Here is a 27491-nt window from a genome sequence, read left to right as displayed (position 1 = left end):
CAAGCAAGCCTTTGGGACAAGCTCTTTGGCACAAACCTTACGCACTCACACTTTTGTTGGACAGGAGCGCAGTGACCAAAGCTCCTTCTATAATCACACATGAGTGTGGTTTTGTCATCTGTAAATTCCTCAGGATCATTTCTTTAATGTGTAAAAGGACAAAAGAAATATCCTATATTTAATTAAAAAATTATCATAACATAGGATTTATCAGGTACTGCCTGAAACTAGGCCAGCCTTAGCTACTTTTATGTATATTGTATCTGCATTCAAATGGATTTTTCTCTTCTCTCTTCTGTCTAGGTGACTCTGTCACTGACAGCAAAACGGATGGCTAAGAAGAACTGCCTGGTGAAGAACCTGGAGGCAGTGGAGACACTAGGTTCCACCTCCATCATTTGCTCAGACAAGACAGGGACTCTGACCCAGAACAGGATGACTGTGGCCCATCTGTGGTTTGACAATCAGATCTTTATGGCTGACACCAGTGAAGACCATTTCAGTAAGTCTTCTGGAGCATTCAGTTTGGCCTAAAGCTGTGGACTTGAGATGAGAGGCACAGCCAACGTGGCAGAGTTGCTGCACAGTCTCAAAATTTTGTGAATAGAATGGTTTGTGGAGAGGGGGCCCAGCACCCATAGCATCCCCTGTGCTTTCTGTTTTCCAGAGCAAACCTTTGATCAAAGCTCTGGAACCTGGGCCTCATTATCAAAGATAATTACATTGTGTAACCGAGCCGAGTTCAGACCAGGACAGGAAAGAGTCCCCATCATGAAGGTAAAGTGTCTGCATCACTGTCTTAAACCACAGCCAGTTTGAAGTAACTTTTCCTATTCTAATTTGGTGGAAGATTTAATCTCTCCAACACAGGAAAGCTTGTACTAGTAAGAGCAAGCTGGCTTCCAAGATCTGCAAAATATTTTGTTCATTCCATCACAAAGACATCTAAAATTCTCAGATTGATCTCAGTCCCATGAAAATGTTGTCTTATTTCAGAAAATAAGTATGTCCTTAAGTTATTTTCCTAACTTTTTGATCAGATAAGTAGATAAAATAAAAATTTTTATTGTATAAATGTCATTCACTGAAGTTTAAAATATAATTGGAAGGAGATGAAGAACTGGTTTTAGAACACATTCTTCTAGGCTGAAAGTCCTCTGAGGGGTCCTAAAATATTGGAATATGTGATAAACTAACTCCCTTTGTTCCTTTCCTTTCCTTTCCCTTCCTTCTTCCTCTCTTTCTCTCTTCTTCAACCTCCAATGACTTACTGAATCTGTCCCCCTGGCTTTTCTCTTTGTCATTATTTTCATTGACTCTTTTTGTATTTAAATTTTTTTTATTGATTAAGGTATTATAAATACTTATCCCTTTAGTCTCCCTCTACTCCCTCACTCATGCCCTCATTCGCCTGGTGTCTGTGTCCATTGGTTAGGCTTATATGCATGCATATAAGTCCTTACCCGCACCCTCCCTTACCTTCGTGTATTTTTTGTTTGTTTTCCTTTCTCTATCAGCTAGCTCATCAGTTCTCTTTTCAGCTAATCTCTTCTCTGCCTTTCAAATCCTTATTCCAGGTCTCATTTCTCATCCCCATTCATAGATCTCCAGCTAGCTGTGTGTTTGTTTTGCACTTGGAAGTTTTGACTATCTCAACAAAATTATACTACTTGTCACCTTCCACCTGTACCCAACCTGGCTCCAAATTAAGATCTTATCCCAATTTTTCTCTTTTTGTGTGACATCACCATTTTACTTGTCATCTGGGTCCCAAACTTTTAGAAGTCATCTTGACTTTCTCCTCACCAAGTCTTATCATTCTTGCTTCAAAATTTCTATAATTTGCCCGGCCAGAATGGCTCAGTGGTTGAGCATTGACCTATGAACCAGGAGGTTGAAGTTTGATTCTCAGTCAGGGTATGTGCCCGAGGTTGTGGGCTCAATATCCAGGAGGGTGTGTGCAGACAACAGCCAAGCAATGATTTTCTTTCATCATTGATGTTTCTCTCTCTCTCTCTCTCCCTACCCCCTTCTCTTTGAAATCAATAAAAGTATGTTTTTTTTTTAAATCAGATGTAATAAAAGGCTAATATGCAAATCAACCAAACAGCAGAACGACCGGTCCTATGAGGTGCACTGACCACTAGGGGACAGACAATGCAGGAGCTTCCCCCTGGTGGTCAGTGCACTTCCACAGGGGGAGTGCTACTCAGCCAGAAGCTGGGCTCATGGCTGGTGAGCGCAGCAGCAATGGTGGCAGCCTCTCCCACTTTCATGGCAGCACTAAGGATGTCTGACTTAAGTGGGCCTAAATTGTCAGTCGCACATCCCCTCAGGGGTCCCGTACTGTGAGAGGGATCAAGCCAGGTTGAGGGAACACCCCCACCCCCTGAGTGCATGAATTTTGTGCACTGGGCCTCTAGTATATCTATAATTTTACATTTCTATTATCACTAATTACTTAAATCAAAATAGCTATATCAGCCTCTTAATTGGCCTACCTAACTCTAGTTTATTCCTCCTCCAGTCTTTCTTGCATGGAACTAATTTTCCTTAAAAACAACATTAGATGAAATACATCACCTAACTTTGCTCAAAAACTTACTTTGCTTCTGTTTTTTGCTTCTTGAACCTAGACCTCATTCTGCATTTAAGGGCTCTCCATGTTCATCTGTACTCCCAGCACTTAGGACAGAAGTCTTCCACTTCTCACCTTCATTCATGGCATTCTGGTTCTTAAAGGCTTTCTTCTCCTCTCTTTGTAACCATCTTTCAAGATGTAATTCATAAGTTTTGTTTTTGTTTTTGTTTTTCATGAAATCCTTCAGCTCTCAGAGCTCTAACTTTGAGCTTTGCTAATGCCAGTAGGTGGCATGATTCACTTTAATATTTTTACCATGGTCTTAACTCAGTCACAATTGTGTGTTATCATTTTGTCTGTCCAGCTATTTAATTGAAAATAATCCCCAAAGAACCAGATTATGTGATACAGATATTTACTTTTAACTCTTTTGATTCTCAGAGAGTTGTGGTTGGAGATGCCTCAGAAACTGCTCTTTTGAAATTCTCAGAGGTAGTTTTGGGTGACGTGATGGAAATTAGAAAAAGAAACCACAAAGTAGCAGAAATACCTTTTAACTCAACCAACAAATTTCAGGTGAGTTGTTCCTCACAACTGAATTTCTGTTATCAGGAGAAAGATATTTCTACCTGTAAGTATTCTTAGTACTAATTTTGAATGAAACTTGACTTTAAAAATACTCCTCTAAGATGGATGGCTTGGGTGTCTAGTAAACCCAGAACAGGTTTTCTCTTGCTGGCCTCCTTCCTGTGCCTGGGCAGACAGAGAAAAAGAATCTTGTCAGCCCGGCTTCTCCTCGAACAATCTATCTCTATTACGGCACATTCACTCACATCCTCGCTCATTCACAAGTGCCCCTGTGGGGGGACTTGCACAAGGGATGGGCAACAGCAGAGCCCAAAAGGTAAATGAAAGGTGGAGGAAGGCATAGAGCTGTGTCCTCAGACTGTGTCAGGTGCTTCATATACATTGTCTCATTGATCCTCACAGTAAGCATATGAAATGGGACTAATTAATCCCAATTTATGGGTAAGGAACACACCCTGAGTATTAGGTCTAGTAATAATTAATGTCGTTTTCTAATACTTTTTAAAATCGAATTTATTTAAACAATACAACAAAATTTAATCAACAATATAGTTGCCGTTGTTTTCTACTACTTGTGCCCAATGCTCAGGAAGCATTTTAATCCCTCTGTTGTAAAATTCTTGTGATTTTGATGCAAAAAATTCGGTCAATGCATTTTTGAGGCATTCTTCATTATTAAATTTTTTTCCAAGAAGGAAGTTTTGCAAAGAACGAAACAAATGGTAATCGGAAGGGGCAATATCAGGAGAATATGCAGGTTGAGGGAGAACTTCCCATTCCCACTGGCGCAGTTTTTCAGCAGTGATTCTTGTAGTATGCGGTCGTGCGTTATCGTGGTGAAGAATTACGCCCTTCCGATTAATCAGCGCGGGTTCTTTTTCTCTTAAAGCTTGGGCTAACCTTTTCAATTGGGCACTATACACTGCACTTGTAATGGTTTGGTTAGATGGTAAAAGTTCATAATGAAGAATTCCTTTAAAATTCCACCAAACGCACAACATCACTTTTTTCGCATGCAAGTCAGGTTTTGGCGTGGGCTGCGGAGCCTCATTTTTGTCCAACCATTGAGGTTGCCTTTTTAAATTAACATCCAGCACCCATTGTTCATCTCCGGTAACAATTTGCTCTAAAAACAGCAAACGGTTTTGACGAGAGAGGAGCGAACTGCAAATTGTGACTCTTTGATTACGGTTGTTGTCGGCCAACTCATGAGGAACCCATTTTCCAAACTTTTGGACTTTGCCAAGTGCACACAATTGATTGGAAATTGTTTTTTGTGAACAATTTAAAGTTGTCGCAAGCTCTTGTTGGGTAATTTGAGGATTTTGCACCAAAAGAGCTTGAAGAGCTTCTTGATCAAAATTGGACACACGGCCTCGACCACTCTTGTCATCTAACGAAAAATTTCCCTTGCGAAATTTCTCAAACCAACGCTGGCATTTTCTGGCACTAACTGCACCTTGACCAAGAGCACTACAGATGTTTTTTGCAGCCTCACTTGCTTTTCTTCCTAATTGGAACTCGTAAAACATGCAGTGCCGAATATGCTCTTCATCTGCCATCTTCTTAGCCCTAGTTTTGCAACAAAAACCAAACCAAACACAAACTTTTTCAAGCAAAACTTGTTAATTGCACTTCACACGTTCTGTAGATACCACGTGTTTGAAGGTTATGTCAATACAAGTCAACGCCAAGCAAGATTTTAAACGAATGTTAAAAAACGACATTAAGTATTACTAGACCCGATACATTAATGTCCTCAGACTCACTCCAGCATCAAAGTGGCACAACCGATTTTCACGCATCAGTTTGACTCCTGAACACGTGCTTTTTCTACCATGTAAGTCAGAGACAGAACAGTTTCGCTCAGGCCATATGAGGAAGCCTTGCCTTTATGAAACCAGTGAGGACTCTCTCTGATGACCAGCCAAGTGCCTTTCTAGAGGATCTTTCTTCCATTCATTTTTCAGGAAGACAATGGCTGTCCTTCCTAGTTGGCTCCCCTCATGTTAGGAGTGGCCAATAACCAAATCCCCCATCCTTCCTGTGTTTGGACAAATGACAGCATGTAGCCCAAGATCCTGATGCCAATGGGCTTTCCACTAGACTCTAGAACTGAGCATAGGCATTATGATTTTGCCTTGCATTATCAATACAGTGTATAAATAAGATAGCCATGTTTGTGTCAAAGTTTCTGGTGATTAGCCTGCCATTTTGTTTAGATGGAAAAAAAAAAACTGTTACAAATATCTTTGTGAATAATGGGCCAATTAAGAACTGAAGTTAACCAAATAGACAACAAAGAAAAGTGTGAGATGTCAAACATTAAAACCAGGAAATCAGATCTCTCTTTCAAAACTTAGGTGAAAACAGAATGGGTCACAATCCTAAAATAATAATAGTAATCATGTGTGCTAATTTCCATATGTATTAAATCACTCAATTTTCACCACAGCTCTGTAAGGTAGAGAGTGAGGCACAGAACTTTATCACACAACTGATGAGGGTTTAGCCAGGACTCACACAGACCTTGTAAGTCTGTGCTCTCCTTACAAACTAGTCTATACTCAGAAAACTTCATCTACCCAAGTAAAGACTTCCTTCAGCATGTGAGAAATGAGAAAAAGCAGATCCCATGAGGCCTCATGTACCAAAAGTGTAAGGAGAAAATGTGCTAACTAGAGTTGGGACTAGAAAGAAGAGAGAGCCTGTGTGTGTTCCTGCTGACAAGGCCAGAATACCTCTTTGGATGTTGTTGGTGCCAATTGAAGTTATACTTGAGCAAAAATTAGCCATGAACAATGAGAATTATATGTTATGACCTTGGAAAGTTGTGAGGGTTCTGTCAACTGAGGGAAACAAAGTAAAAGTCCACATCTTATTTAGAATAGCAATTCCCCAAACTGAGGTTGGTCCATGAAGAGATTTTCAATAGTTTATGACAAATTGAATTTTTAGACAATATTTTATAAAGTTTTATGTAAAGATAAATGTGTTTTATTTAAACAATTATCCTTTACATCCTATGTGATCAGGGTGAGGCCTCGCACCTGCCAGCCTGAATTAAACCCCAGCTCAGCCACCTGTTAGTGTGTGACCTTGCATGAGTCATTTAAACTTTCTGTACCTGAATTTCCTGCCCTGTAAATGATGATAAGAACACCCACAGCCTTAAGGCAGTTTGAAAATTAACTTTACTGTGTGAGCACTTAGGACAGCACACACTACATAAGTGTTTATTATTCCTATTTTTTAAATGTTGAAATGCTCTACCTTTGAGAAAATGATGGTGATAGTAGATGGGAGGTTTGCTCTTGGTTTGGTTTTGGTTTTGGTTGGTTAGTTGCTTTTTAACGTCATTACATGATCATAAATTTAAAAGGCTGGCAAACTACATTTGCCCTCTACTTTTCTATTGTACTCATCTCTGATATAAACTGATAGATCCAAAATAGTAGAATTTTTCTCATAAACTTACTCATTCTCTCTCAAATACTCCAGCTGCCTGAAATTCCTTTTGAGAGCTTAAGAGTGCCTAGTATATAATAAGTACTACTATGTAAAATTTAGCCATTTATTATTATACAATTTTCACACTTTTCCCAATTACCTTATTAGGATGAGTCCAGAAGAATTACTAAGTCAAGGGTATTGGTATTGGTACGCTAATCACAAGATACCTATTAGTTAACTTTTCTCCTGAAAGCCTGGACGTGAGCTGCCCACTTCCACACACCCTACCATTTTCTCTCAGATCTAGGTAGTAAAAATTGGATCCGTTTAGAGAGGAAGAGGCACATGCTGCTCTCATGCCTTCCTGAGCTCAGAATAGCTCAGAGGAGGTAGAGATGGGGGATGAGACGAGGGGCTTACAACCCCTAACCCCCACAGGCACCCCTGCAGATCTTGTTCAAGGCAGAAGAAGATGTCACAAGTGGACAGCACATCTGGCGGCCCCCTTCCCCCCTAAAGCTGGGCTGGGACTAGATGGCTGGGACTAGATAGCCAGAAAACAAAAAGGAGAGAACCCACCTGTAAAACTCCTCCTTTACATTTCAAGGATAAGTAGCCCAATGAGAGAAAAAGTTGCTTTTCATCTTGTCATGTTGCTTATTAAAGGGTCGGTACAATTCAGGCCCTCAGTAATAGAGACAGTGTCATGATTTACTAGCATGCTGTACTTATGTCCACTTTCTTCCCTCCCAGCTCTCCATACATAAGACAGATGACCCCACTGACAAGCGCTTCCTCATGGTGATGAAAGGGGCCCCTGAGAAGATCTTAGAAAAGTGCAGCACCATCATGGTCAATGGCCAGGAGCAGCCACTGGACCAGAGCACAGCTGAGGCCTTCTACACTGCATACATGGAGCTGGGAGGTCTAGGGGAGCGTGTTCTGGGTAAGCTCTTTGTGGGAGAACCCTTATGTGTCACCTGTTCAGTGTAAGGCTCTGTGCTGGGTTAGGGCACAAGATGAGACAGGCTGACCATCCAGCAGAGTAGCTGTAGCCTCCACAGGACACACAGAAGAATGGTATACAAATTAAGAGAATATCACATGATGGCAGCAAGGAGGGTGGGGTTGCTACCAGGGCAGGAGAATCTAGGAAGGTTCAATGGAAGGATTACATTTAAACTGGGCCTTGAATGACAATATTTGAAGGGAAGTGAGGAATAGGTTTCACAGTGAAGGGAACAACATAGGCCAAAGCCCAGAGGTAGAAAGGGTGGGGAGAGGGCTGGGAACCATTGTCAGGAAGCTGGTCAATGTGGAGTGGTGCAGGATTGAGAGATCACATCATCATGGAAGGTAGGGTTGGAAAGATAGACTGGAGGTCAAGGTTTGGAGTGCCTTAAGTGAGTGAGGAACTGGGTTTCAGTCGGCAGTCAGGGCAGAGCAACTGGAGCTTCGCAGCAAATAAACTGGTCAGAGTCAGTGTTTTCAGAAGGATGATGCTTGGTAGCATCAGGGAGCAGACAGGCCTGGGTCTCAGGAGGAGGTGGCTGCTCTCATTCAGGTGACAGAGGATAGAAATTTGATTCAGGGCAATGGGAACATGAAGGAGATGTCAGTTACCAGAGACTTTTTTAGAGGGAGAATTGGTAAGATTTATCAACTTATTGGAGGAGAAAAGTAAGTTTTAAAAATGTTGAATTATTTTGCTTAGAGATTATGGGCAAATTCTACCAGTAACAGAGATAAGGGATATTAGAAGTAGAAGGAACTATAGAAATACACTGTGGCAGGAACCCAATTGTGGCCATTTCAGTGATATCACAGAGTATGTCCTGTTATGAGAATCATGGGTTGACAGAGTGGCACCTCTGAACTACAGGATGATAAATTCAAGGTAACAAGTTCATGGTCAATGATAAGGCTTATAGACATAATGAAAGTTGTTGGCATTAGATCGGAAATCTAAAGGATATTTGAGTCTGTAAAATATGTAAAATATATAAATGAGATGATATGGTTGAAATATTATCAAATAGCCCACATTACCAAGTATCTCTTTCAGGGCAAGACTGATACTTATCTAATTAGGGTCATTCTAAGAACCTCACATTTGACCTCTGAGAGCCCGTGCTTTACTGAAACATGTGGGCCATGTGGTGGGCCATGATGAGAATAAGTTTGATGTGAAAGCTGATGAGAAAGTCACATGATTTTGGAAGTCCCACCAGATAGAGGAATCCCTTCACCTCACACTGTGAGAGCCAGATACCGTCTGCTCCACTACTATTGGCCTTTCTATCATAATTATCTTTTAAAAAAAGATACATTTTATTGATTTTTTTTTACAGAGAGGAAGGGAGAGGGATAGAGAGTTAGAAACATAGATAAGAGAGAATCATTGATCAGCTGCCTCCTGCACACTCCCTATTGGGGATGTGCCTGCAACCAAAATACATGCCCTTATCCAGAACTGAACCTGGGACCTTTCAGTCCACAGGCCAATGCTCTATCCACTGAGCCAAACTGGTCACAGCTCTGATAATTATCTTGATTGATTAAAGACTGAGCTCTGTATCATTCCCCTGATGCCCCAGACCCTTCTCCCCATTTGTGCAGTAGCATGTGCTGTTTGGTCTTCCTAATTGGTCTTCCCACCTCCAGTCCTCTCTAATGACTCTCTCAAGAGTCAGCTCACATACGACATTCTTGGTGAAGTCTTTCCTGACTCCCCAGGTGGCTGGAGTATAGCTTTCTTCAATAACACTCACTGTGCTCCATTATGCTTATTTCTTTATGTCTCTGTCCCCACACTCAACTGGGATATCTTCAGAAGTAAAGGCTGATTTTCATAACCCTAGAACATAACAGAGAACCTAATGGGCACATGAATTTTTTGGATGAGCTATTTCTTTGCTTAAAACAACATGCATTATGAAATTGAAAGAATGAATTCTGACAGACTCTATTGATAAAAGAATAAAGGACTGAGAGAATATGAAAATGTCCTTCCTTTTCTCATGTCATTCCATGGGAGACACTGACTTCCGAATCCATACCCATTCCAGGTTTCTGTCATCTCTACCTGTCAGCAGACGAGTTTCCAGAAACCTATTCATTCGATGTCGATGCCATGAACTTTCCCATGTCCAATCTCTGTTTTGTGGGGCTCTTGTCAATGATTGATCCCCCTCGGTCGACTGTCCCGGATGCAATCACCAAATGTCGGAGTGCAGGGATCAAGGTAGGAGTTATCTTCCTGACATAAGAAATCCTCCATGGCCCTGGCCAGTGAGAGTCTTGGTTCAATTTCCAATCAAGGGTACATGGGTTGCAGATTTCACCCTGAGCCTCCATTGAGACATGTGCAGGAGGCAACCAATTGATGTCTCTTTTGCACTGATGTTTCTCTTTTTCTCTCCCTTCTACTATCTCTAAAGATCAATGGAAAAATATATTGGGTGAGAATTAACAAAACAAAACAAACAAAAGAAGGAGTCCTCCATGTATATTGCATCCATTTCTAAGGATATTTGTCAGAAGATAGTCAGTATTTAGGTCTCTTCAAGTAAATACCACAATACCCTCCCCTGCCTTTTTTTGGAGAAAGAGGAAGGGAAAGAGAGGAAAAAGGAGGAGGAGGAGGAGAAAGTGGAGGAGGAGGAGGGGAAAGGAGGAGGAGGAGGGAAAAGGAGGAAGAGGAGAGAAAAGGAGGAGAAGGAGAAGGAGAAGGAGGAAGAAGAGGAGGAGGAGGAGAAAGAGGAGGAGGAGGAGGAGGAGGAGGAGGAGGAGGAGGAGGAGGAGGAAGAGGAGGAGGAAGAGGAGGAGGAGGAGGAAGAAGAAGAAGAAGAAGAAGAAGAAGAAGAAGAAGAAAAAGAGAGAGGGAGAGAGAGAGAGGAAGAGAGAGAGAGAGAGAGAGAGAGAGAGAGAGAGAGAGCGAGCGAGCGCAACTTATTGGTTGCTTCCTATAAGCATTCCAACCAGAAATCGAATCAGCAACCTGGTATGTGCCCTGATCCAAAATCAAACCCAGGACCTTTTGGTGCACCGGATGACAACCAGCTGAGCCACACTGGCCAGGGCCTTTAATTCCTTTTTAAAAATCTCTACTCTCACTACACTAAGCTTTCAGTAACTGCAAATAAAATAAAAATGATTGTCTGTGTGAAATAAAGTATAATCATAACTGCAGTGAGAAGAAAGCTAACTCCCTGTGCCATAATGTAGCCATATTTTGCCCTAGATAATAGACAATAAAAGGTTTTATTATAAACTCTTGAGGTTCAGCCTCAGCAATCCAGTTGCCTTCATGATATCAAACCCAAAATCTTCATTCCATTACCATATTAATATCAAGATTGTTGAAACCACATGAGGCTGTCCCAGGTAGAGAGCTACCAGCCCTTTCACAAATACAGCAACATCAAAGGAAAAGAGCTTCCTTTTATCAGAGGAGGAAATGCGAGAAGCTTAGAAGCAATGATAGATCCAGTGTGATCAGTGTGTCTTTCACAGACAGTTGTGTCTTTGATATAAGATCAAGCAAGAGCTATCTGTAAGGGCAGACCAGTCAAAGCTAGCCATGTTCTACTAAGTCATGGTAGAGCAGGTGATACAGAACTGCCCCTTCTCTGGCTAGGTAGTTTCTCATTATTGCCATGCCTTTTTCATGTTTGTGTTCTAGGTTATTATGGTTACAGGAGATCATCCAATTACAGCCAAAGCTATTGCCAAGAGTGTAGGTATCATTTCAGCCAACAGTGAGACTGTGGAAGACATTGCAAAACGCCTCAACATTGCTGTGGAGCAAGTTAACAAGCAGTAAGTAAGCATAAAACCAGTGTTGCAGAAACTCAAGCTGTGTTATTTGGAGCAAATCCCCTTTTTGCCAGACACTCTCTCAGGGTGATGCCAGGTTGGTTTCCTCTATAACTTATATATTCATTCATTCACTCTTAATTTTTTTTGAGTACCTACTATGTGCCAGGCACTGTATTAATACCACAAAAATTACCCTTGTGTGAAATTTCAAAGTCCAAAAAAGTAGATCTAAAACATTGCATGCCTAATTTAGAGTGAGAAAATCTGAAACAAAGGGTTGATATGAAATTATTTGCCAGTGAACCAGTTGTATAATCTGGAATATTAAGAATCCTCTGACTTTTGTGCATTTCTTTCATTTTTTTTTGTGCAAGTAAATATAATGATAGCTTCCTAAGGAAACACTCAGTTTTTCTTTGTGTTAATTCTTTCCACAATCAATTGTTGAGTGTCAATTATGTACCGGGCACCTTGCAAGAAACTGGAACTATAGAAACAAATAGACTGGACACTATTCCCACCCTTCTTTCTTTCTGCCTAATTGGAGGGATATAAAACTCAAAACCGATTGTTATAATGAATACAATGAAGGAGACACACTGGACTGAGGAGCTAGCAGTATGGGAAGAGTTAGCTGATGATTTAAATAATTGAAGATTCCAGGTCACATTGTGAAAATAAATGTCATTGGTTTTATTATACTTTCACGCATGTGGGGGGAAACAGGGAAAGACCAGTGAACCAATTCTGGGTTACTCACATATTCATGCCTTTTAGGACTACATGGTTGTCATTTAATAATTACCACCAGGCCACAAATTACTAATTAAAACAACCAAACAGAATTACAACCTCTGGGCACTACAACAGTATGTGAAGACTAAGTGTCTTCTCCTTTGTGGAAATAACATTCATCTATAAAAACTAAAGCTTTTATTTATTTGTGTTTGTTTTTTTTAATAACAGGATTATACATTTTCATACAAGTCACCGCATTGAACAAGAAAGTGGGGTGGATACTTTTGTGAATGTTTTTAATTATCCACTTTATCAACTTTAGCTTCATGCTCATATAATGACTTTCCCAGCTGGAGGAGGGAGAAACCACCTTTTCCTTCTTATCTTACTTTTATATTTTCTTACCAGAATTTAGGAAGATTTGTGATTTTAGTCAAGTGCTAGAATTTCAGTTTTTAGCACTAGCAGGAAAAAACAGATCTACAGGGAAAAGCTCAAAACTTTAAAAATATAAAGAAAAAGGCATGAAGTGTTTTGTACAGAATGTTTAAGCTGAGGTTTGAAGACTGAAAAGTGGAGAGTTAGTGAAGGAAAGATGGGGCAGCAAGAACTGTGCAAGCCTTTGGGCTGTGGAGGGCCTGTGGGTTTAGAACTGAGACATAGGGGACATGAGATGAGACTCGATAGCATGGGCTGCACATGGCCGTGCCAGCTTCACCTCGGGTCTGCTCTAAGCTTAATGAAAGCCTCTAAAGAATTTTAACAGGAAACAACACAATCAGATCTGAAAAATCAAAGTTTCTAGAACCTTCCTTTTAGAGTAGCAGAAAACAGTTTTCCTCAAAGAAGACTTCAATATATTTTTTCCTACCTAGCTCATTGCATAGTAGATACTCTATAAATCTGAAATAAACAATAGGAATTGTTATCCATGTTTTGGCATAAGCTGAATTCTAGGACCCAAAACATATAAACAGGCATTGGTTTTTTTTTCCTCTTTGTTTTTATTTTTTATTTTTTATTGAGGTATTATACGTATACATACCTTACCAATCTCCCCCCACCCCATCTCCCATACATGCCCTCCCTCCCCAGAGTTTTTCCTCCATTGGTTATGCTTATATGCATGTATCCCTCTCCTCCCTGCTGTAATTTGACAGTCTGTTTCTTTACTGTTTCTGTATCTATCTTTTTGTTCATCAGTTTCAGGCAGTGTTTTTTAACCCTCCATTTCCTTGTTAAGTAAAACACTGCCCAGGAAGCTCCACTTCTCACCCATTCCTATCAGAAAAGGCTACTCGGTTATTCCTATTGGGGAAATGAACTATTTTTAGCTTCAGTTTACCATCTTGAAATGGAAACCAAAATGTCCCCTTCATCCCACTCAAGTATTGGATATCAAGGACATTGGATTCCCAAGTGAAATGAGAGACGCTTCAGTCCACATCCTGCCCAGAAGGGTGTTTCAGCCAAAGATCTGACTTCGGCCTCACCCAGTTCCTTCTGACCTTTCTAGGGATGCTAAAGCTGTGGTGGTGACTGGCATGGAGCTGAAGGACATGAGCGAGGACCAGCTTGATGAGGTCTTAACCAGCTACCCAGAGATTGTTTTTGCCCGAACATCGCCCCAGCAGAAGCTGATTATTGTGGAGGGCTGCCAGAGGCAGGTGGGTGGGCAGCAGTGCTCAGATGACCTCCCAGTCCCTCGCCGTCCTGCAGGGAACTGCATGGCTAAGAGTCAGAGCCCAGGCCAAGGCCTGGTGCCTTTTCAGCCTCTAGAGATAGTTCCTTGCCTGTCTGCATCATCTCACATTGCCACATTTCGGGCTGACCCTCTGCCCCCTTGAGATTCCCTCGCAAATGCAGCTGCACACTCTCCAAAGGGCTTTCTGACAGCGAAGCGTCTGGTACTATGGCCAGTGTGGGTACAGAAAGATTTAAAATTTAAGACAAAGAACGAAAATGTAAAGACAAAAATATAAATTAGTTTTCCCTCAGTGTCCTCAGAGGATTAGTTCCAGGACATCCCTCTCGCCCCCCCTCCCCCATTCCCACCCAACCAAAACCCACGAATGTTCAGTTCCTTATATTATAGAAAATGGAGTGTTATTTGCATGTGACCTGTATTTACCTGTAACTGACACTTTCACATTACCTACATTTGAACAGAGGCTATAGCAGGGTGTACCCCACATCACTTCATTTTTCTGGCATCAGCATAGTGTTCAGCATGTGGCAAAGTCAAGTTTCACTTTTTGGAACTTTCTGGGGGTTATTTTTTCTGAATATTTTTGATCCTCAGTTGACTCTTCAGATGGGAAACCTGTGGATATGGAGCACCAATAGTATCCCTCTTGCCTGCCACACTCATTGATTTTAATTATTTAAATACATCTTGTTTGGAGCTCATGATCTGTCATCTGGGATCTCCTGTCTTTATCTCTCCTCCAAATCCCAAACCAGGCCCTTTGTCTCCTTTGCAGTTGTCCTCCATCCTCAAGACAAAAGGGAGACAGTGTTCCTGCCAGACCTGGGACCCCATAGTCCTGTTCATTCCCATTTTCTCATTGTGTCCCTGTGCATAGGATGCAGTTGTTGCTGTGACCGGTGATGGAGTGAATGACTCTCCAGCTCTAAAGAAGGCAGATATTGGGATTGCCATGGGGATAGCAGGTTCAGATGCCGCCAAAAATGCAGCCGACATGGTCTTGCTGGATGACAACTTCGCATCCATAGTCACCGGAGTGGAGGAAGGTGCGTAGTCTTCCTCCAAGTGGTCTTCCTGAAAACGGGTCACTGGGAGAAGAGCCCGTCTTATAAGGAGAAACATTGTTGCCTAGGTCGCCTGATCTTTGACAACCTCAAGAAGACTATCGCATACACCCTGACCAAGAACATCGCTGAACTGTGCCCCTTTCTGATCTATATCATTGTTGGGGTGCCTCTGCCTTTAGGCACCATCACCATCTTGTTCATCGACTTGGGCACAGACATTGTAAGTAGCACTACAGGGAATAGGGTCTGATAACTAACCCAGGTCATATAAACTTTAGAGTCATTGCCTCAAGGGCAAGGAGATAAATTAAACTTTCCCACGAAGGAGCCAGAAGTTCTGCATTTCTAATGAGCTCTCTGTGATGTCAATCTGTCAAATGTTTGGAAATTAACAACACTTCACTTCATAAAACAGCTTTTCAAACACGAGTTCTTCACCCAAAAACATGCTATTGGTCAGGGTCGAGAAGATGCAGCTGTCATCAAGATAGTTCCTGTGTTTCTGGGGACCTAATGGCTGAAGTGATAACCCAGAGCAGCCCCTTGTTAAATAATGGGATCTGTGATCTGAAGGCTCCTCGCCTTAGCACAATAAGAAGCCGCAGTTATAAAACTTCACATTGACCTACAATGCTGTCACTTAAACCCGCCCCCCTACAAGCTTGCATCTGTGTAAGGAATCTTGGTGACATTATGCTCATGTCTCTGGCTTACAGAGGCAAAGGAGGAAAGGCTACGGGGAGCAGTCTGAATTCCAAGAAAAGGCAGCAGTCCTGCAAATTGCCTCCTTGCCCTCTCTTGCTTCACACAACCTCCAGATAGCTCTACCTCAGATGGGAAATGGGATAGCCAAGGCTACAGTCAGATCATTTCCAGGTCCTTTAGGTTTGCTCATTTTTCTCCACTGCAGTGGTGCTTCCAGTGTGGCCCAGGGAACTTATTAGAAACGCAGTCTTTGGCCCTAGCCAGGACCTTGTGGATCAGAAAATCTATGGGAAGTGGGGAGGGGCAATGGAGCCATGATCTGTCTTTTAACAGGCCCTCTAGGGTGGAAGACCTGGGAGAGAATCACTGTGATCCAGGGGAGGGGACAGTAGGAGAAAACTGCCCCAGAGGGGCAAAAATACTTATAACTTGCATTCTATAGAACTGCCAGCACATGGTGATGATGAAAAGCAGATTGATTTTTAAAGCCAACCGCAGACAATGCATTCACCCCATCCCTTGCCTTCACCCTGAATAGACCAGTTCCATAGCCCATTGTCACCTGCCACCATCCTTCCCGCCACCTTCCCCAGCCCCCTGCTGAAATCCTGTGGGTAGAGCACAGTATTCAAGGGGTGGGCCTCAAGATTCTCCCCTTCAGGTCCCGTCCATCGCCTTAGCTTATGAGAAAGCTGAAAGTGACATTATGAATAGGAAGCCTCGCCACAAGAAGAAGGATCGACTGGTGAACAAGCCGCTTGCCGTATACTCTTATCTGCACATAGGTATGATGAGGGCATGTCCTGTCACCAGGGGACTACCCAGTCACAGTCAGAAGCTGTGCTTTTCTTTGTGGGGTGTGGTTGGGTGGGAGGAGGAACCATGAGGAGAATAAGGGGAGGGCAGTTCTGAAGTCATCGTGGAACCTACGCCTTCCTCTCTTTCCCTCAGGTCTCATGCAGTCCCTGGGAGCTTTTCTTGTGTATTTCACTGTGTATGCACAGGAGGGCTTTAGACCCAGCACTCTCATTAACCTCCGGGTGGAATGGGAGAAGGACTTTGTGAACAACTTGGAAGATAGCTATGGACAAGAATGGGTAAGGAGGGGCTCTGCTTTCTTCATCCTCCTGCTCCTCCCCTCCTGTCACCTCCCTGCTCAGGCTGCCACAGAACTTAGGTTTCCCTGGATGGCTGTAGTGACACAAAGAAGGTGAACATTTTCCAAGTTAACAGGTGCTGTGGCCTTTGATGGGACTCACCTCTTCTCCTGAATTTGATGCCTAGAGGTCACTTTTTAGGGAAGAGTAGCCAGTCCCAACAATGTCCACAGTTGGGCCAAATCAATTAAGCTAGCATCTTTTCCTGCTTGCCGGGTTGAAAATAAACCAAAAACAACTATGTTTCTTTTCAAACACAAGGAGGTGATCTGCTCTCAATCTCAGGGAAGTCAGGAGAGTAGAGCTTCACAGAACTGCATGGAAATATTTCCCTGTGAGATATCATTCTCTCTCTCTCTCTCTCTCTCTCTCTCTCTCTCTCTCTCTCTCTCTCTCTCTCCCCTCTCCCTCTCCCTCTCCCTCTCCCTCCCTCTCCCTCTCCCTCTCCCTCTCCCTCTCCCTCTCCCTCTCCCTCTCCCTCTCCCTCTCCCTCTCTCTCCCCCCTCCTCTCCTTCTCTCCCTCTCTCCTTCTCTCCTTCGCTCCCTCTCTGTCTCCTGACAGACGCGTTACCAGAGGAAATACCTAGAATGGACAGGCTACACGGCTTTCTTTATTGGCATCATGATCCAGCAAATAGCAGATCTGATCATCAGGAAAACCCGGAAGAATTCTATCTTCCAGCAGGGTCTCTTCAGGTACTACCTGTATCCCACTTGACCTCCTGGGTGATGAGGCAGCATACCATGAGAGGCATTGACTCTGCTGGTGCTGGTGCTGGGTATGTGGTCCTGGGCCAAAAGCATTCATAATCTTCATGCTTTAATGTTTCTTGTAGAAATAAAGTCATCTGGGTAGGGATCGCCTCCCAGATTATCATCGCTCTAATCCTCTCCTATGGCCTGGGAAGCATCACAGCCCTGAATTTCACCATGCTCCGGTGAGTTCCTTCAACAGTGGAAAGGAAAAGGCCAGTCCTACTCTGAGCTGTCACAGCCTAAATAAACATTAGTACTTGGGGACAGCGGGGAATTTCCCCTCAGTCTCTCAATAAAGACAAAACATATCAGTCAGAGGCTTTGACCTGCTAGTTTTCCCGAAGAGAAGATGGGTTTCCCACATCTCTCCATCCCATCTCTACCCTCATCCAACAGGTCACCTCAAAGGCAGATGCTACTTCTAGTGGTCACAATCCAGGTTAAATAAGAAACTTTCCAGTTTCATGTTGTGTGACCCAGTGGATCTGTTCTTTCCAAGGAGGCAGGGGCTGGGTCCTCCCTTCAGTGCATTCAGGTTCACCTCCCCCTTCTGTTTCCAGGCCTCAGTACTGGTTTGTGGCTGTGCCCCACGCCTTTCTAATCTGGGTGTACGATGAAGTGCGGAAACTTTTTATCAGACTCTACCCTGGAAGTAAGTTGTAGGATGATCTTTGAGACTCTGCCTATTCACTTCCACAGACTATCCATTTCTAACTCACTTTCTACCTCTGCAGGCTGGTGGGATAAGAACATGTATTATTAAGACCACCTACTTCTCAAGCCTCCCACCAGAACACCAGAACATTCCTCTCCATCTCCTGGCCACATCTGGGACATCATCAGAATATATTCAGGAGAAGGCAGAAAACTGTAGGAAAGACACTAACAGATGTTTATACTGTAAAGCAGAGATTTGACTATTTATATGTGATTTTCATTAGATATACACCTCCTTATATATAAGGATGTGAATTTCAAGGTAATGTATATGGAAAACTGACATATTTATATGTATCCAGAGGCCCTGTGCATGAATTCATGTACATTGAAAGGAAATTAATTAGAAGAAATGTTTTAGAGGTTGGGGAAGGACCTTGGGAGATTGGCTCCAGGGCATGTCCAGCCCATCTCGCCTAATCCCAATTGGCCAGACCCCAGCAGCAAGCTTACCTACCGGTTGGAGCATCTGCCCCCTGGTGGTCATTGCTCATCATTGCAACTGGTCAAATGGTTGAACAGTCAGACACTTAGCATATTAGACTTTTATTGTATAGGATAAAGCTCACTCCCATGAAATAGTTTAGGTAATCCAAAAATCTGCTGGGGTTTCTGCTCCCTAAGCTCTCAGAGGATTGTTTGGACCTCCATTCCATACCATGTTAAAACTTCAATGACCTCCCAAAGATTTCTGTGAATTCCCAGAGAACTTATATCTTCATACCTACCTTGCTCAAAAGGGGCAGTGCAGCTGAAGGTTTGTAAGATATGGAAGTGATGGTAGGTTTACATCACAAAAACATGGACAATCTTAGTTGTGACTCTGAGATGTCCTTAAATATCCTCAGTCACTTAGCTGCATCACCTCAACCAACCTTGGTGTTCTCTCTCCTACCAGTGAGACCCCTCCCTCCATCCCATGCTGCCCTCCACCCGCTACCACCAGCTACTCCAAAACGGAACTTCAAGTTCGTTTTACATATCCTGTTCCAAAAGCTCTTTTGACTCAAAGGTATTTTCATTTCCCAGGATTCAGTCTCAGTAGAGAACTATTGTTGTTTAAAACAGTAATATTTATTTCTTGTAAAACAGTTGCAAAGTACCCTCCAGCATTCATTTTATATGTTTTCATGTTTCATGCCTTAACTTAGATTTATTCACATCCATGTTGACAGCCCCAGAAAGATCTCATTTTTAAGTAAAAGATATTTTATAAAACCAGGTCTCATTGTGGTGTTCCAATTAATTCAAGCTTTTCTGGAATACAAAGTGTAGGTCAAACCCAAAAGTGAGATGATATTTCAATTTTTTTTTTGTTTCTTTCATTCATTCTACTTTTCTATGGAAAATACAGGAATTTTTCAACTCTCCCCTCACCAGCATCTCCACCCTGTATGCTGGGTCTCTGATGGGCCCACATTTTAAAGTCAGGATTACTATAGAGTAAGGGTGTCGAACTCAATCAGAGAAGGGGCCAAAATCTAAAATCCAGCCTAAATCGCGGGCCGAATGGTTTACTGAACAGTCATAAACTGTCATTGTGATGGAAACGCAGTGGAGTGCAGTGATGACAGTGCGGTGCGGGCCACATTGCAAGGCCTGGCGGGACGGATTTGGCCCGCGGGCCTTGTGTTTGACACATGTGCTATAGAGAATACAGCTTTTCCATAGAGAGGGCATGGAGAGTAGTGTTAAAAGCCTTTCCATCAATGGCACACCCAGCACAAATTGGACAGAACTCCTTTTTCATTCATTGGCCTCTACCCTCTCACCCCTCTCCATTACTTTTTTAGACAAAGGCATTTTGCTGCTGGTGGGTCTAGGTCAGATCTCTGGACAGGGGAAAAACAACTTAGAGCCACAGTTCTGTACCATATTCTCAGGTCACATTTAGAAGCATGAAAGAGGTCAGGAGCGAGAATGGTAACTTTATGTAAATAGATTATAACATGTATCTTTAGGTTAAAATAATATTGCCATCCTCGAGGGTTTTAATCTCTATTTTCAGCCATAGTTATCATACATCTTTTATCAGTAGTTCCAGTGAACTGGAAACTCTTCCAGGTGGCATTAGGATGACCTTTCATTCCAGTCTTGGCAAAGCAGCTAACGCCAGCATTGTGAAGTGCTTGACTTGTGTGTGTGTGTGTGTGTGTGTGTGTGTGTGTAAGAACACAACATGTTCGTGGATTTTTAGAATCAACATCATTAAAATGTCCATACTACCCAAAGCAATCTATAGATTCAATGCACTCCCCATTAAAATACCAACAGCATATTTCACTGACTTAGAAAGAACTCTTCATAAATTTATCTGGAATAAAAAAAGACCCAGAATAGCCACAGAAATCCTGAGAAAGAAGAACAAAGTAAGTGGGATCTCAATACCAGATTTCAAGCTGTATTACAAAGCCACTGTTCTCAAAACAGCCTGGTACTGGCACAAGAACAGACATATAAACCAATGGAATAGAATAGAGAACCCAGATATAGACTCAAACCACTATACTCAATTTATATTTGATAAAGGTAGCATGAACATACAATGGAGACAAGACAGTCTCTTCAATAAATGGTGTTGGGAAAATTGGATAGATACATGCAAAAAAATGAAACTAGATCACCAACTTACACCATGCACAAAAATAAACTCAAATGGATAAAGACTTAAACATAAGACAGGAAACCATAAAAATACTAGAAGAATCCACAGGCAGAGAAATCTCAGACATATGCCGAAGCAATTTCTTCACTGATACCACTCCTAGGACAATGGAAACTAAAGAGAAAATAAACAAGTGGGACTACATAAAAATAAAAAGCTTTTTTTTTTTTTTTTTTTTTTTTTTTTTTTACAGCAAAAGAAACCATCAACAAAACAACAAGAAAGCCCACTGTATGGGAGAACATATTTGCCAATGTTCCAATGTTATCACTGATACAGGTTTAATCTCCAACATCTACAGACAGCTTATACAACTTAATGAAAGGAAGATAAATGACCCAATAAAAGAAATGGAAAATGGAACTCCCATTTGACCCAGTAATCCCACTTCTAGGAATATATACCAAGATACTAGAAACACCAATCATAAAGGATATATGCACCCCTATGTTCATAGCAGTATAATTCACCATAGCTAATATTTGGAAACAGACTAAATGCCCATCAGTAGATGAGTAGATTAGAATACTACAGTGCATCTATACAGTGGAATACTACGCTGCTACATAAAAGAAGGAATTCTTACCATTTGCAGTAGCATGCATGGACCTGGAGAGCATTATGTTAAGTGAAATAAGCCAGGCAATGAAAGAAAAATACCACATGATCTCACTCATTTATGGAAAATAAAGAACATTATTATCTGATGAACAAAAAGTTAGATACAGAGGCAGATAGATGCAGATACCCTGTCAAATTACAGTGGGAACACTGGGGAGTGTTGGGGAGGGGGGTAAATAGATAAACCAAAGGACTAGTATGCATGCATATAAGCACAACCAATGGACACAAGACACTGAGGGGGGGGGGGAGGGCATGTGACAGGCGGTAGGGGAGGCTGGGGGAAGGTCAATGGGGGGAAAAAGGAGATATAAGTACTACTATATGTAATACTTTAAACAATAAAAAAAATAAAAATGAGATTTTAGAAGCAGTTTGAGAGCCTAAAGAAATAGCCATCGTCCATTGCAAAGGTCACCAGAAAGGGAAAGACTCAGTGTCAGAAGGAAACCAGGTGCTGATGCCTCAGCCGAGCTGGATGCTAAAGAACAAGTAGCACTGTCATGGATCATGTTGGCCCCCGAATTACCTAACCCTCCAAAGTACACTTCTCAGGAGGAGGAATGGGCCCAGAAAGAAGAGGGCAAAAGAACAAAAGAAGGCTGGTGGATACTCCCAGATCATAGGGTCTATGTCCCAGAACAGTTAGCCCATAAGTAGTCGGTCCTTCAGCAGCATGAATTTACTCCTTTAAGAAAGACTTCCCTAGACGCTTTGTTAGGCAGATACTACCTAACTGCCCATCTTTCCTCTTTGTGTGCCTCAGTCTCTCAGTGTTGTCTCCTCTGTGTGCAGAACAATGCCAAACAGGGTCCCGTGAGACTGACAGGAGTTCAAGTCTGTGGGCAAACTCCCTTTGAGGACTTAGAAGTAGATTTTACGGAAATGGGGCCTAGCAGAGGAAATAAATACCTAGTAGTCTTTGCACCTTGTCAGGCTGTGTCGAGGCATATCACACTTGAACAGAAAAAGCGAGAGAAGTCACTAAGGCATTGCTGAAGGATATAATCCCATGATATGGAATGCCTCTGACCATAGGGTCTGATAATGGCCTACCCTTTGTAGTTGAAATAGTACAACAGGTTACTAAGGCTTTAGGAATTAGATGGAACCTATAATACATACAGCTCACAGGCCTCAGAGTTCAGGGAAAGTGGAGTGCATGAACCGGACTCTAAAGCAGGCTATGGCTAAGCTATGCCAAGAGACAACCTTATCCTGGACAGATATCTTGCCTCTTGTACTACTGTGGGTATGATGACCTTTGAAATTCTATACGGCAGACCCCCTTCCTTAATTCGGCCAATGGGAGCTTTGGGTGAAATAGGAAACTTAGAAATCCAGAAGCAATTACAAGTACTTGGAAAAACTGTCTTTGAGATACATAGATGGGTTACCGATTGACTACCCATCTCTCTAGGAAAAGCTGTACATCCTTATAAACTTGGAGTCCAGATTTGGGTAAAAGACTGGAAAAAGAGAGCCCCTACCTAGTCATACTAATCACCCCCGGAGCTCTCAAAGTTGCAGAACTAAACACCTGGATTCACTGCTCCCAGGTGAAAGCAACCCACCAGCCGAGCAACGCCCACCCTAAGTGGAATTTGACCCCTGACCAGAAACACCCCCTGTGGATCACCCTCAAGAAGACAATGGACCTGGCTGATCAACTTGCTCTAAGAAATTCAGAAACACCTGTTAAATTATTCCTTACACTAATCTTTCTTATCTTCTCTTAAAGGTATAATGCTCTGGTATTTCTGGATAATCACTGTTTTTATCTTTCTAATAATTCTTTTTTTGTATTTTTCTGAGTACTGCCAGAACCTGAGGCTAGTCCCATGCCCATGCTGTGACACAGAAACACCATAAAATTACTGCTTTCTACACAGCAAAGGAACAAGATGAAGCTAAGGCTAATTCTTTTCCTGTTACTGAACTCCCTTAATCACGACCACTCTCAGGTCTACACTCTGCCTCTTGAGAGCCTCCTGAGTCCTATTTCTACTGAATGCTCAATCTCACCCTCCCCCTCTTAAATCAGATCAACCCAGCCTTAGCCAGGGAGTGCTGGCTCTATCTTCCCCTCTCATCTACAAGCTACACGGCAGCCCCCACCTCCCCGCACACATGGTCTGACTGTAATCTGTCCTTCCATGATAAAGTATGCAAAGGACCTCCATTCCAACTTACGCGCCTCAATGAACTTTATAACTCCCAAATCACAGAGATGATGGTAAGGGGTGGGGCCAAGAAACTAGCTGATTGAGCTTCAAAAATAAGACAGTAGTTATCCAAGACCTAGGCTGCATGGTGGGGAGCGGGAGGTATGGAAATGGCTCCTTCCATTGACAGGACCACTGTTAATGCTTCTTATAGCCATAACCCTAGGACCATGTCTTCTAAATTTGTTAACTCGCTTTATCTCATCCCGTCTAGATGCCTTTAAACTTCAAATGGTCCTACAAGCTAGAAGAATTCCCTACAAACCTCTCCGAGAGGAAGAAACAGGATGTTAACCTCTTGGACGTCACCCCTTTTCAGCAGGAAGCAGTAAAAGAGTGATAGTCACCCCTGTTCACCATAACATCCCATGGTTATGGTACCACAAGGCTAAAAAGCTTGTGGGGCAAGGGGTGGAGAGACGAGATGGCTAATCCCTATTTTGTAAAACTACTGTTTGGAATTCTCTGCTATTTTTTAGATGGCCTCTTATTCTATAAAAACAACTTTGATTTCCAGCCTGCTTTAGCCTGCTTGAATAATATGGAAGATAAACTTAGCAGTCTGACCTTGTAGGCCAGAGACTAGATACGCTCATACTCACAATGCCATGCCAGGTGTATTTTTTAATTGGATAGAACTGTGTTGTTTTCAAGGCCAGCAGAGAAATAACCACTAAGCACACATAGGGCTGGCTCTTTAATAAAAAGGGAAGTTCTGCTTGTAGCTTTGCTTAGAATTTTAATTAGTTTTCTCTGAGCCCACCACAGTGAATAAAGTGTGATTCCAAACTCTCCAAGCATTGCTTGATTTATTTCGGTTCTCTGTAACATCATGACCTGACATATGGAGTCTAAACATTTACAATTGTATTTCTTTTTTTTTTTTTTAATCAATCTTTATTGTTCAAATTGTTACAAAGGTTCCTCATTTCTTCCCCCCTCCACCAGGTTCCCATCCCACCCTCCGCCCCCTCCCCATCCCCCATTGTCCTCATCCATAGGTGCAGTTTATGTTCAGTCTCTTCCTCCCTCCCTTTCCCCGATAATAAATCCCTTTTCAGATAGTAAATCAGTTACTTAGCATTTTCTCATATCAATAATACCACCACATGCCCAATGATACATTTCACACAAAAGACATTTCCAAATAGGTCAACCAGCCTCATCCAGGCCCCACCCAAGGCACTCACAGATCAACACCCCAACCCTATACTAACTCAACACATCCAGATCTAAGCCTTCATCACTTGATTCAGCAGACCCTTAAGTTCCCACAAAAGTTTCCAGCCATGTCTGAGAGGCAGCCGTGGGGCAGGGGCAGGCGAAGAGCGAGCTGTTCCGGGCCTGGCTGTTCCGGGCCTGGCCTCTGTTGCTCTGGTTCGTTCCACAACCAGCTGCTCCAGGTCTGGTCACTGCCGCTCCCAACCTAGTTGCTCTGGACCTGGCTGCTGCTGCTCCGGGCCTGGCCGCATCCGACCCGGCTGCTCCGGGCCTGGCCGCCCCCAGCCTGGCAGCCGCTGCTCCGGGCCTGGCCGCACCAGACCCGGCTGATCCGGGCCTGGCCGCTCCCAGCCTGGCAGCCGCTGCTCCGGGCCTGGCCGCACCAGACCCGGCTGCTCCGGGCCTGGCCGCTCCCAGCCTGGCAGCCGCTGCTCCGGGCCTGGCCGCACCAGACCCGGCTGCTCCGGGCCTGGCCGCTCCCAGCCTGGCAGCCGCTGCTCCGGGCCTGGCTGCACCAGACCCGGCTGCTCTGGGCCCGGCTGCCCTGGGCCCGGCCGCTCCGAGTCTGGCCGCTCCCAGCCTGGATGCTCCGGGCTTGGCTACTGCTGTTCTGGACCTGGCTGCTCCCAACCCGGCTGCTCGGGGCCCGGCTTCTTTGGGCCCAGCCACTCCGGGTCTGGGTGTTCCTGGACTGGCCTCCCTGGGCTTGGCTGCCTCCGCCTCAGGCCTGGCTGCCACTGCCCCAGGTCTGGCTGCTCCAGTGCTGGCTGTTGTTGTTCTGGTTCTGGCTGCTGCTGCTCTGGGGCCTGGCCGTTGCTGCTCCAGGCCCAGTTGCCATTGCTTTGTGCCTGGACACTCTAGGCCTGGCCGCCGCTGTTCCAACATTCTGTCCTTTTTTTTTTTTTTTTTTTTTTAAACGCATTTATGTTGCAATGTTGGCTGGTGAGTTGAGTTCTGACTTAGTCTTTGAATTTTCAAGATCTTCTTTGTATTCTTTCTTAAGTAATTTTACTATCTTTTGCTCTCACTTGATGTCTTCACATTGAGAACTTTGGTTTCTTCCTCCTGTCCTGGGAGCTCGGCAGGTTGGCCTGTGGCACCCCTTTGTTCTCCGAGGGCTCCCACGCTGCTCCAGCCTGTTGCAGGGGTCGGTGCCGCCCAGGAAGCAGCCCCCGGCCTTGGCTCCGTTGCCCGCGCTCAGAGGTCCATGGCTCAGGGGCACCCCCCGCCCCCGGGGGCCCCGTTGCCCGGCTCCCTGCCGGCGCCCGGCTGGCTGGTGTCCGGCAGGGGCTCCTGCTCCCTGTCGCATTCCTCCAGTCTGGAGCTTTTTTTTTTTCTCCTTCCTGCTAGGGGAGTCCAGGATCAGAGTCAACAGACTGTCCTCTGCGCGCGACTCTGGGGGCTCCGCTTTTCGCCACTCCCCTGGGATTCCGCCTCACAGCCCCAACTCCCCCTGCCCAAGCCTGGGTCCCCAGGGTCTGGTCCAGGACTGGGGTTCAGAGCAGTCCGGACTGAGGCACAGCGCCGCCCGAGGCTTTGTTTCTTCACGTTAGGGTAATCCAGCATCAAAGTCTACATTCAGTCCTCTGCGCACAATGTGAGTGCGACTCCGGGGGCCCTGCTTTTCGCTGCTTGCTTGGGATTCCGCCTCACAGCCCCGTCTCCCCCTGCTGGAGCCTGGGTCCCCAGGGTGTGGCTCATAACTGGGGGTCAGCGCTGCCGGTTCCGGGGTTCAGCCCAGGCTGGGGGTTTTATTTCCTTCCTGCTAGGGAACGCCAGGCAGCACCCAGCCCTCTCCTCCTCTCCAGCTGTGACCTCTCTGTGCGCGCCCGAGCGCGTGCGAGCGCACAGCATGTCTCCATAACTTAGGCTTTTTTTCAGCTCCTCTGATTTTCCTTCTGGTTTTCTCTTTCCTTCTTGTTGTAGAATTTTCAGTCAGTCGACTACCTGTAGCTCTGGGCAATGTCCACTCTACATTTTAGTTGTATTCCATTGAAATTGTTGTGTGCTGCTGCGGTTAGGTGTCTACCCGAGCAGCCATCTTGGATCCTCCTACAATTGTATTTCTAACTGGCCCTGATTTATCCAAGATTTATTTAATTACTGAAATTACCAAGGGCATACTTCTCTCCAGCACAATTAATGATATTCAGAAATGACTCCTCTGTACATTAGATGCATATCATGACCCAAGAAGAACCCTGTGCAATTAGATTGTCATTATTCCAATTGCAGTACAGATATCCTAGTGGAAAAGGGTATTATGGCTACTTCTAGGACAGTAGTGACTGTAGTCACTTGCTAGGACAGTAGTTGATGATTCAAAGGCTGAGCCATGAAGGATGATGAGTCGATAAAAAGGAAGGAATGGGCATTCCAGATAGGAGAACAGGGAAAACCGCTCACAAAACTGTAGAAGATTTCAGTATGTTGCAGGGGAACATTGGCTCAAATAGTTCTATGCATTT

The 27491-nt window shown here is 43.7% G+C and overlaps 1 protein-coding gene across 8 annotated transcripts in view; it reads left to right on the top strand.

The window, feature by feature from the left end:
- The window catches only part of ATP12A (ATPase H+/K+ transporting non-gastric alpha2 subunit), a 28262-nt gene extending 9705 nt beyond the window's left edge, over positions 1-18557 (top strand). For 2 of the 8 annotated variants that reach the window (XM_036455590.1, XM_036455587.1), the window contains 15 exons: positions 304-502; positions 668-777; positions 3023-3157; positions 7376-7568; positions 9691-9866; positions 11307-11443; positions 13698-13848; positions 14767-14935; positions 15022-15176; positions 16323-16446; positions 16613-16758; positions 17381-17514; positions 17655-17756; positions 18135-18226; positions 18309-18557. In XM_036455590.1, coding sequence (XP_036311483.1) covers positions 304-502; positions 668-777; positions 3023-3157; positions 7376-7568; positions 9691-9866; positions 11307-11443; positions 13698-13848; positions 14767-14935; positions 15022-15176; positions 16323-16446; positions 16613-16758; positions 17381-17514; positions 17655-17756; positions 18135-18226; positions 18309-18337 — 2052 coding nt within the window. In that variant the 3' untranslated portion in view covers positions 18338-18557. Of the gene's footprint in view, positions 1-303; positions 503-667; positions 778-3022; positions 3158-7375; positions 7569-9690; positions 9867-11306; positions 11444-13697; positions 13849-14766; positions 14936-15021; positions 15177-16199; positions 16447-16612; positions 16759-17380; positions 17515-17654; positions 17757-17970; positions 18014-18134; positions 18227-18308 lie in introns of those variants that run through there. The other 6 variants (XM_036455588.1, XR_004990983.1, XR_004990984.1 and 3 more) reach the window with 6 other exon arrangements.
- The last annotated feature ends 8934 nt before the right edge of the window (positions 18558-27491 follow it).

The sequence above is a fragment of the Pipistrellus kuhlii genome, unplaced genomic scaffold (genome assembly GCF_014108245.1).
Source record: "Pipistrellus kuhlii isolate mPipKuh1 unplaced genomic scaffold, mPipKuh1.p scaffold_m20_p_3, whole genome shotgun sequence".
Lineage (NCBI taxonomy): Eukaryota > Metazoa > Chordata > Mammalia > Chiroptera > Vespertilionidae > Pipistrellus > Pipistrellus kuhlii.
This window is presented reverse-complemented; position numbering and strand designations above follow the sequence as displayed.